A 12,001-nucleotide genomic window follows, 5' to 3' on the forward strand; every position below is an offset into this window, starting at 1 on the left:
ACCATAAGTTCTACCTTCTGGGTCCTGTTAGCTTAGCTATTTAGTTAGTAAGGGTACTTTAGTATTTCTTAGTATTGTACTGTTTGTACCTTTAGACTTGTTCACTAAGTTTACTCTATTAGGGTTTATGTGACAAGATTTTCTTTTGTATAAATAGCCTTGTAGTAGCTATCATTATTAACACAAGTAATAGAGAACACAACAATTATTCTCTCATTCTTTGCGCCATTATTTTTTTGTTTATTCTATTTGTTATCATCTTCCATTCTTGTGCACCAACACTTTATTTATCCACTTCCACAAATACCACGTGATAAAATTGGTATACCATCTACAAATGTTTGCCCTAATTTCTTTTATGTTAAAATTATTAAAAAAATCAATTCCTATAATCAAAAGAAAATAGTCACAAAATAAAAAAGAATTATATGAAGCTTAATTACATAAGAAAGAGATGAGTAAGATAATCTCAATTTCTCAAGAAATGGATTTGTCAATTAATATAGTAACTTTTAAATAAATAAAAGAAATAATTTTGACTTAATTGCAACTTTAATCCCCCTATTTAGTCTTCTTCTTGATTTTGATCCCTCTATTTTAAAAACCACTATTTTAGTCTTTTTTTAAAGTTTTTTTGTGCAATTTTCGTCCCCCTATTTTGTTTTTTCTGCAAAATTAGTCCCTATTTTTGTCTATTTTTCAATAGAAAATTCAGAGAGGGACCAAAATTGTGGTTTTAAAAATAGGGGGACCAAAATCGAAAAAAGACAAAATAGAGGGACTAAAGTTGCAATTAAGCCAATAATTTTTTAATAGGAATTTTTATCCAGCTAAGCACGAGGTATATATATGTCTCGATTCAGTCACGCACCCGTGTACAGTTCTTCTTATCTTATCTTTCGTCCCTTCTCTGCTTCTTTGCCGCTAACTCAAACACACTGAACTCAAAACTCACAATCTCCGTTGCACAAACCACCCAACCCAACGCCAAGACAAAAGCATGAACGAAAACCAAACACACTTTTCCAACCCTATATAAAACTCTCACCACAATCCATTTCTTCAATTTTCCCTCCCAATTCTAACTTATCAAACCATGGCAACATCCTCACTCTGTTCCTCCTTCACTTCCCGAACTTGTAGTCCACACTCTCGTCTTCACCACCGCAAAACCCTAACCCTACCACCTTCCTCTTTTCTCTCCAGACAATTTCACCTCAATTCAGTTTCCGTTTCCAAAACACGGCGAACCAGGACTCGTCGATCGGCTCCGGTTGCCTCACTCGGTGGTTTGTTAGGCGGTATCTTCAAAGGAAACGATACTGGAGAAGCTACAAGGAAGCAATATAATGCAACTGTTAACACCATCAATGGATTGGAACCGAAGATTGCAGCACTTTCGGATTCTGAACTTAGGGATATGACTTTTGCACTGCGAGAGCGTGCTCAGAAGGGAGAGTCCTTGGATTCTCTTTTGCCTGTATGTCTAGTTTTTTTAGTAGCTTGAATGAAGTATAGGAATTTAAATAAAGTTGATATAGATTGTGGCTAAGGAAGCTATTGTGTATTTATTGTAGGAAGCTTTTGCTGTTGTAAGAGAAGCTTCGAAGAGAGTTCTCGGTCTTCGTCCATTCGATGTTCAGTTGATAGGTTAGTCTTTACATTGTGTTTGAGTTGTTGTTGATGTAACTGACTGTCTAACTGAAATCTGTTGTTACTTATTATATATATTTTTTGATATTGAAAATTTGGTGTGTATATGGAAATTTATTAATATTGTTAGTTTGGGTGTTGTAGGGGGCATGGTTCTTCATAAGGGAGAAATAGCTGAAATGAGGACTGGAGAAGGGAAGACTCTGGTTGCCATTTTGCCAGCTTATTTGAATGCATTAGTTGGGAAGGGAGTTCATGTTGTTACTGTTAATGATTATCTTGCTCGCCGTGATTGTGAATGGGTTGGTCAAGTTCCGCGATTTCTTGGAATGAAGGTTGGCCTCATCCAGCGTATGTCTCATAATTCATTCTTTCAATTCCCCCCTTTGTGTTTAGATTCTGTTTCTATATACTTTCAAGTTTCAAGTCTATGTTTATTTTTTCTTACTCATTTGGGTGTTGGCTGTATTTAATTCTTCTCTCTTGCTTCTATTCTATGTCATCCGCCGATTTTTTGATTTCTCAATAAAAGCTTGCCAATGCACCCTTGACATAATTTTTTCCGAGTTTTTTGTTTTGTGTATTTCCTTCTTCTCGTTATTAACTGGGCTTCTTTAATATGCATCACAATTTTAACGCATTCCTTTGTTGCACTCTAACAAATTATGACTTTATTGGCAGAAAATATGACAAGTGAGCAAAGAAAGGAAAATTATTTATGTGACATAACATATGTCACTAACAGCGAACTTGGTTTTGATTTCTTAAGAGACAATCTTGCCACGGAAAGTAATTCTTCCTTTACATATTCCCTGCATTTACTATATGCTCTGTAAATAGTTAATTTCAACCCTTTGAATATTACACTGAACTCCAAACTATGGAATGTGCAGAGTGTTGAGGAGCTTGTCATTAGGGGTTTCAATTACTGTGTCATTGATGAGGTTGATTCAATCCTTATTGATGAAGCTAGAACTCCACTCATTATATCAGGACCTGCCGAGAAACCCAGTGATCAATATTTCAAGGCTGCAAAAATAGCAGAAGCCTTTGAACGAGATATACATTACACTGTAATTCTTCTATCTATGCTTATTTTGAATTTTAATGTAGTTTTAACTTTATCATGCATATATTCGCTATTTTGTTTTCTGTACATGCTCAGCTCAGTTTTAGGTTGTGCCTGGTAAGAAATATTGGCATCTTAGTTAGAGTCTGTTTTCTGCTTTAGGTCAGCAAGCGTTAGAGTTCACGTATATCCCATATATATTCTTCCAATTCATGTAAAGTTTAGAATAAATTTTGTCAGAAATTTTACTTAGCTACTTCCTTTGAGCCTATTATTCTCACTAATGACCTTTTTACATCCGTGCCTGACGGGATTTAAACTGGCCCTTGAAATTATGAATTTATAATGTCAAACTCTTACCACCGAGCGGAAACCTCATGGACAAGAAAAGAGGAAGTTTGATCTTATAAGCCTTATGTAAATGCAAATGAGAGACAATGAAAAAGTTGTGAATACACCTTGTAAGTGCTATCTAGGATGAACTGGTAACACTAAGTTTGATATATAAATAACCAGTTTGCATTATGTGATCTGCATGGTGATGCTAGTAAAGTTCTGTTATTCACTTGTGACTGATGGCTGGGTGGTTGTCGTTTGATTTTGAACATGGATAGATCAAAGATATGATGCCAAAAACACAATGGGTATTTGTTAAGTTAGTTTTAAAACACAATTTTAATTAATTTATTTATTTTTTATGCATTGTGAATGGTCATTAGTTTTCAATTTTTCGTAATGAGAATAACTTGTTTTATATCTGCTCACACGTGTAGATGCATAATTTAGTTTGATCTTATTCTTCTTACCAAGATTTTCGTTGCAGGTGGATGAAAAACAAAAATCAGTTCTACTTTCTGAACAGGGCTATGAAGATGCTGAAGAAATTTTAGCTGTCAAAGATTTATATGATCCAAGGGAACAATGGGCTTCATTTGTCATAAATGCAATTAAAGCAAAAGAACTTTTTCTTCGAGATGTAAACTACATAATTCGCGGAAAAGAGGTTCTAATTGTTGATGAGTTTACTGGTCGAGTGATGCAGGTATTTAGACATTCAGCCTGACCTCATGCAATATACAATTTAATTGGAAAACCCAATAAGAAGAAGTATGATATCACATAGAGCTGCTTCTTAGGCAGAATTGGATGTTATTCTCATACTAATTATGTTGAAATTAAATGATGAAGGAGAGAATTAAAAAAGTAATTACTTTGAATTACAATTTTGTTTAAGATATGATGACACAAAAGACTAAGCATTAGCCCTTGTTTGCGCTAATACATAATTCCAATAAAATAAGGGGGAAAAACAGAATATGAAAGAAACATGAAAAATCATTATGAGAGAATCTTTATTATATTGTGTTAGAAATGGATAATCAAAGAAAACGAGAGAAAGTAATATATTGTAAGATAGGAAACAGATTCTAAGAGATAAATAAAATACAAAGAATTAGATCTAGATATTACAATTTCTTTTCATATAGACTAACACTCCTCTAACTATAACCTAACTCAACCCCACAAAATTTGATAGGAAGGTGAAGACTGCTCAAGACTTATAAGCATAACTCTAATCGATGTGGGATCTCAACACATCCAGACACCTTCAGGACTTGACATCAAAAGCGTGGACAGGTGCGAGTGGCCCATAATAAAGATCTGAACAGTTTCAAATATAACCCTTATTAAGTATGAACCCTTATTTATGTTAATAATAGACTCCTAATTTTAATCAAATAGGGAAACCAATCATAATCGTAACTGAAAAATAAAGAAACTATCTTTAGGAGATAACCTTAAAATACATGGTTAGAAACTTAGTCAATCCTAAGAGATAAGATAAGATGCTGTAGGATTTGGTCGAAGATATCACAATATATTTTTGATATCATCTAACAAATTGTTTGTTTTGCTTGCATTCATTGTTACTTTCTTGAACTGTATTCAGAATATGGTAAAGCTCTGCTTCAAATTATGGCTAATCATTATATTTCTTTAATACTGAATTCATCATCCTCCTTTGTCTAAATTGTGACGGTTCTTCTAGAATTTAATAATTTTCCTTTCATTATTGCTACCATAAAATAGTTATAATTAAAGTTCACTAAAATTGGACTGAAGGTTCAAGACAGAAACTGTTTATAATAATCTACAATCTAAACCTGCACAGTAATATCCCTCCCTTCCCACAAGGTAAGTTAGGTGTTATACTAGATTCCACCATTGTGATACATTTTTAACTTGTCCTTCCTGTGAACACATACCAAAACCATAGTGTTTAAGTTTACAATCTAATTGTTTCAGTGATTGTGTAACCCAATGAAGCACATATACTCTAAAATATATGCCGTATCGTATTGGATACGTACCGATACGCCGCCGATACGTATCCAAAGAGTATCCGATTTTTTTATTTAAAAAATAAAAAATAAAAAATAAAAAATACCGATATATCCCGATACAACGGCAATACGTCAGGATACGCTGGTGACACGTCTCCGATACGACTAGTTAATCTTATGACTATTCATATTTCTAGAACATGAATCAATCTCTCTCATCATTAATTATTCTTTTCTCAACTTTAATTACCTCATTACTTTCATTTTTCTATTACAAAAATCAAAATTTTCCTCTAATTACTTTTCTTTCAACTTTAACTATGTTTTCTTTTTCTCATAATTCCTTTACCAATTACTATCAAAATTCACAAATTCAATTAGTTTTTGTTAGAGAATGAATTAACTAATGTTTAATTATAATTTTTTATAAACGTATCTTAAATGTATCATATCCTAGATTTTCTAATGACTGACGTATCTTCGTATCGGATACGAGCCTGTATCTTGGCCGTGCTTCATTAACCCATACCAAAATCTTATTTATTACTTACATTACCACCACTTTTACCTTCAGAACAAGGAATGAAACTTTGATGAAGAAATATTATGCCAATATCTTTAATTTTTTGAGAAGCAAGTTCTGTTGGTATGTCAAGGAACACATGATTTTAACATGCCTTCTCTCTACTGATAGGGGAGAAGGTGGAGTGATGGACTTCACCAAGCAGTTGAAGCAAAGGAAGGGCTGCCCATTCAAAATGAAACCGTGACACTGGCTTCTATTAGTTACCAGAATTTCTTTCTGCAGGTTGGAAATGTTCTATCTGAACCGATTAGTCAAATCTTCAGTTCAGAATTTTATTAGCTGTGGAAATTACCTTGATGCTTTTAAATCTGTGGTTTCACAGTTCCCAAAACTTTGCGGCATGACTGGCACAGCAGCAACAGAAATCACTGAATTTGAAAGCATTTACAAGCTTAAAGTTACAATCGTGCCTACAAACAAACCTATGATAAGAAAGGTATCTTATTGCTTGTTATTCATATGTAGCACCTTAATGAACTGATGACTGTTTTGTATTCGTATTCCAAAATGGTATGGATGATTGATATTCTTACTATATTTAAATTTGCAAGAATAATGCAAAAGTTGTTATCATAGTTCTCCAAGAGGTAGTTGTGGTAGATTATTTCCATCAAAAGTAGAGTTTGGAAGCCTTACTTTTTCATCTTAAGAGTTATTTAGTGCATGTATTTCCATCAAAAGTAGAGTTTGGAAGCCTTACTTTTTCATCTTAGAGTTGTTTAGTGCATGTCTTACCTGATAAAGCAATTTCATAAATTACTTGATGTTTCTCAAGTCCTAATGGTGTTTTTAATTCCTCTCCCAGGATGAATCTGATGTAGTTTTTAGGGCTACTACAGGGAAATGGCGTGCAGTTGTGGTGGAAATCTCTAGAATGAACAAAACTGGCCGACCTGTGCTTGTTGGCACCACTAGCGTTGAGCAGAGTGATTCTTTGTCTCAGCAATTGAAGGAAGCAGGAATCCCGCATGAGGTAAAGTCTCTATTGTCTTATGGGAAAAGGACGGAATCTGATTATACAATATTTTCTTCACGACACCTGTTTCGAGTAATTTTTGTTTCTAAAAAGGGACAGCCTATGCGTAGGGTAGATTAAGCGCTGCTAAAACTGATCTAGTGCTCTTCCATTTAGAAGCATGAGAATAAAGCTTAATATAAGAACCATTTTTTTGTTAAGGTTCTCAATGCAAAACCAGAAAATGTAGAGAGGGAAGCAGAAATTGTAGCACAAAGTGGTCGTCTTGGGGCAGTGACAATTGCCACCAATATGGCTGGTCGTGGGACGGATATAATCCTTGGCGGAAATGCTGAGTTTATGGCACGGCTGAAGCTTCGTGAAATACTGATGCCGAGGTATGGCGGAGCTTTAATTGGTATACACTTGCACCCATTTCTATTGTTTCCTCAGGCCTACAGTAATAGGCTTGCAGGATTTTGGACTTCTATTGGAGTGACCCAACAATATTCAGCTATGATACATGTAAAAAAATATTTCTCTCTTACAAGGGCACAAGATCAAGAAACTAATGATATTAAAATTTACTCTATTAAAATTATCTATAAAACAACTATTCTTTAGGCATGTGATAACTGATAACAATTAATCCTTAAATTGGGTATATTGCAATGCATATTGTTCCTTGCTTGTGCAATCTTACTGCTTCCAGGATTCATTTGTCACTGATACAACTTTGATGGGAAAGCATTTTCTGATTGCTCCTATGCTTAGATTCCTATAATTATACCCTGTCTTTCATTAGAACTGGATTTCATTCTTTTTGGGAACATATGATTGCAGAGTTGTTAATCTAGTAGCTGAAGGAGATTTTGTATCAGTGAAGAAACCTCCTCCCGGCAAGACATGGAAGGTATGGTGTTTTTTATTTTTTAGTTATTTTGATATTTCCTCATGTAAATAAGGTGGTGGTGTGTGTGAGTGTATAGGGACTGCTGACGTCCTCCTGCTTGGTAAAAATGTGTTAGATTGAATTGTTGTTCATAAAATTGTCAGACTGAGAAGTACTGGACTACAAGTATCTGACTCATTAAGCCCATAGAGTACTTTTGCATCCTCTGACATTATTAGTTTGCGATAATGAACAGTATGCTTAGGAATTTTTTTTTACTTGAACAACAAGTGAAAATCTTTGACAATGACAGTTATATAGAATTTTGTTGTAAGTGATGAATCTTTCTGCAAACATAGAAGAAAGGATGGTTAAAGGGGAGAGATGTCACGTCTGGTTGAAAAGGAAAGGAAATTGGATTCAAGAATACATTTTTCAAATAATATTACAAAAATACCCACATATTTAAAACAGAAAATTTTGGTTTTAGCATTAGAAAGTGTATATGTGTAAGCATGTAATTTTTAAAGTAACTATTTTAAATTTCACATATGTCATTATCAAGGTGAATGAGAAGCTGTTTCCATGCCAACTATCAAATCAAAATACTGAGTTGGCTGAAAAGGCCGTGCAATTAGCTGTTAAAACATGGGGCAAAAGATCATTAACTGAGCTGGAAGCGGAAGAACGCCTATCATATTCCTGTGAAAAGGTGACATTCTTTTGATGGCTTGTATAACCGTTAAAAGTTTTTAGGAAAATGCCACTTTCTTCTTTGTTTTAATACTTTTGAGAATTTTTAATCTTATATCAAATTGTCATTGTGGATTTTATATAGGGCCCTGCCCAAGATGAAGTCATTGCCGAGCTGAGAAATGCATTTTTGGAAATCAGCAAGGAATATAAAGTCTTCACCGAGGAAGAGAGGAAGAAGGTCAACTTGTTTAATAAAGTAATACTTTCCATGATCTATTGTTCATATTTTTATATAAGCTTTTTGACTGCAGGTCGTGGCAGCTGGTGGACTACATGTAGTGGGTACTGAGCGTCATGAATCACGACGAATTGATAATCAGGTTTTCTTTTCTTCTCCCCTTTTCCTTTCTTTAACATATCCCTTACCACTCCTTCCCTTCCATTAAAATAATAGTATTGCCAAATAAATATTTAACCTTGGAACTTAAATCTCTAAAGCTGCGTGGTAGAAGTGGCAGACAAGGGGATCCAGGAAGCTCACGCTTCTTTTTAAGTCTTGAAGATAATATTTTTCGGATATTTGGTGGAGACCGAATTCAGGTATTGTGGTTGTGGTCTTACCACTGCACCTGGAACTTGATTACCTAAAACATGGTTAGTAACTTAATATTGTGATATGCAGGGCTTAATGCGGGCTTTTAGAGTGGAAGACCTACCTATCGAGTCCCAGATGTTGACCAAAGCATTAGATGAAGCCCAAAAGAAAGTGGAGAACTATTTCTTTGACATTCGGAAGCAATTGTTTGAGTATGATGAAGTACTTAATAGCCAAAGAGATCGAGTTTATACAGAGAGAAGACGAGCCCTTCAATCTGTCAATCTTCAGTCTCTTCTTATTGAATATGCTGAGTTGACAATAGATGACATTTTAGAGGTAAGTGCATGTTAAAATTATGGTTCTTTATATGCCTTGCTTTGTCATGTAATGCAAAAATACATTCCTGTGATGAAATAGGCCAATATTGGTTCTGATGCTCCAAAAGACAGCTGGGATCTTGATAAACTAATTGCAAAAATTCAGCAGTAAGTGAAATCTTTTGATTCTGTGTTTGATGCCTTCTTTTATTTAATCATGTGGTAGTTCATGCCCGATCTCTGTATTCTTTTTAAGTATACACTTCTAAAACCTTGACAAGCCAACCGGCCTCTTCAACCATGCGCCAGTGATTTTTTTTCAAACTCCTTGATGTCTACCAAATAGGCTTGCAAAACTAGGTGGTTTTCATAGAGCAGGCCAAACTAGTGCTGGTTTCATGGAACCACAGTTACAAATGTTACCTTACTAGTAGCAACAGGCCAACCCAGAGAACTATCAACTTTGTTGATTTATGTTATTGAAGTACTTCGTAAAAAATTATGTTTTGCATTTAATAAAGTAGATTATTTTTATCAAATACTTAGCAAATAACTAGTGGATGTTTTCCTTCAATTTGGGATCTAACAATTTTGTTGACAAAGTATATTTGATTTGTATTCAGATATTGCTACTTGTTGAATGATCTGACCCCTGATTTGCTGACGAACGAGTGTTCTGATTATGAGGGATTGCGGAGCTATCTTCGTCTCCGTGGTAAAGAAGCTTATCTGCAAAAAAGGGTCAGTAGACAGTCACTTAAAACTTAGTTGTATTTCTAATTTATTTTTGTGGTTTCAAAGATCAATATTTTATGAAAATTATAGATGCACTACAATCTATTAGTTAAGTTTTTCCTTCTATAGAATCTGAGCATGTATGGATAATACCTGTGTAGAAATCCTAGTTGTATATGGATCAAATTGCGGATAGTCCATTAATTAAAGATAGAAAGATATCAACAAATTATATACTAAACCATTATGAAGTTTTTTCGATTTTAAATTGTCTGTGACTGAAGATGATTTATGATAATTGGTAAGCCTTGATTTGGTTTGAAGTCCAAATGCTTGGACTTTTAGCATTTTCCATGCCAAGTTTAAAACACTCTTACTCTTCACAGTTTAGTTTACCTTTATTTTATTTTGTTTTTTTCCTTGCATGACTAAATATACTGCCGTAGGATATTGTGGAGCAACAAGCACCAGGTTTGATGAAAGAAGCAGAGCGATTCCTAATCTTGAGCAATATCGATCGGTTATGGAAAGAACATCTACAAGCACTAAAATTTGTTCAGCAAGCTGTGGGTTTACGAGGGTATGCACAACGGGATCCACTTATTGAATATAAGCTCGAGGGTTACAACCTTTTCTTGGAGATGATGGCACAAATAAGAAGAAATGTTATATATTCCATATATCAGGTTTGCATTGATCTATAATTTTAGGCTCCCGTGTTTTCCCTCTCACCACTTCTATAATTTTTGTGGTTGCATACAATACTCACATTGGTAATTCGGTACATTTGAATTTTTGGCAGTTTAAACCTGTGCTGCGTAAGCAAGATCAGGATAAAATAGAGAATCAGAAATCAGGAAAAAGGAATGCACGTGCTCCCATCGATACCAACCCAGATCCAGTTGGCACAGTTGAGCCATCAACAAGTGCTAGTTCCTAATGCAGCAGTCTGTGCATTTAACTGGCTTCCTACTTATTAAAGGAGAAGGAACAACCTTGAAGGCTTCACTTTATCCTCAGTTCGTCAAATAATTTATGTAAAGTGGAATTTTGATGCTCCATCTGTAAAATTTTATAAATGTAACAAACCACGCCTTTAGAATATGAGGCAAGAATAGGTTATAAATCCTAAATTTAGTGATTATTATATTTGTGACAGCATTTTCATACATGCTGAGATGTGGTTTATAGTGACTACGATGCATACAAATTAGATTTAATTTATAGTACTTTGTTGTAAAAAGTGCAATCACTATGCCAAAGCTAAGTTGATGTACCTCGTTTAATTTTGAATACAATATTAATTAACACTTATGTTCTCACATTTTTTATCAAAATTTGAATACCATAAGCCAAGCTGTTGTCATTCTCCTACAGCTTTTGCTTATGCTTTCTTTTTGTTCCTATCTTGTTTATTTTTTTGTCTCTCATTTTTACCACCTTTTTATTTTCAATTTCTGTATCTTCAAGCTCACAAAATTGGAGTTGGAGTACTGCACAACAACACGCAGTTCTATAAATTAGTCCATTTAAGAAAGAGAGAGAAAAAATATTCAATTATTTTCTTTTTAAGTGTCTTTTTTTATTTTATTTTTATACATACTAACAAATTAAATAAATTTTGTTACTTCTATAATAAAAATGATTATTTATTATTAATTCATTTGTCTTTTTTTACTCTATGTAATTAATAATTATGGATATATTTGTCAAAATTACAACCAATACTACTTTGAAAACGATAAAGACTTTTCTTGAAAAAAACAATACTTTCAAAAGAAATATAGGGGGAGTATATGTGATTTTATATATTATCATTTATGAAAATATTACAAAATGATGAATTCTAAAAACAACATCCCACTTAGAAATTGCATATCCTAAACAACATAGCAATGAGTAATAGTTAGTCGGGCACAACCCCAACAAATAATTATTTAGACACACATAAAATTATATATCACTTAAATATTTAAAAGTATTTAATTATTTTCACTTTCTATCTTTTTTCTTTTATTGGGTGTGTGCCCAAATATTTGTGCCTATGCAAAACTTTCTCGCAATGAGTACTTTCTCCATAGCAATACCAATGTTTTTGCCATTCATCTACTTACATATTACTAGCATTTTGGTTTGTATTGGCTATTTCTTATGT

At 33.8% G+C, this 12,001-nt stretch overlaps 1 protein-coding gene across 1 annotated transcript; it reads left to right on the top strand.

Moving 5' to 3' along the window:
- The first annotated feature begins 873 nt into the window (after positions 1–873).
- LOC131643980 (protein translocase subunit SecA, chloroplastic) lies at positions 874–11,168 on the top strand. The gene is made up of 20 exons (XM_058914354.1): positions 874–1,480; positions 1,578–1,650; positions 1,798–2,004; positions 2,335–2,437; positions 2,546–2,726; positions 3,546–3,764; positions 5,762–5,875; positions 5,976–6,089; positions 6,459–6,626; positions 6,831–7,006; positions 7,452–7,521; positions 8,066–8,212; positions 8,339–8,434; positions 8,508–8,576; positions 8,695–8,796; positions 8,879–9,130; positions 9,212–9,279; positions 9,735–9,852; positions 10,293–10,532; positions 10,649–11,168. Exons 1-20 carry the CDS (start codon positions 1,097–1,099, stop codon positions 10,784–10,786), a joined length of 3,039 nt encoding a protein of 1,012 aa, XP_058770337.1. The 5' UTR covers positions 874–1,096; the 3' UTR covers positions 10,787–11,168.
- The last annotated feature ends 833 nt before the right edge of the window (positions 11,169–12,001 follow it).

This window comes from Vicia villosa, linkage group LG1 (genome assembly GCF_029867415.1).
Source record: "Vicia villosa cultivar HV-30 ecotype Madison, WI linkage group LG1, Vvil1.0, whole genome shotgun sequence".
Lineage (NCBI taxonomy): Eukaryota > Viridiplantae > Streptophyta > Magnoliopsida > Fabales > Fabaceae > Vicia > Vicia villosa.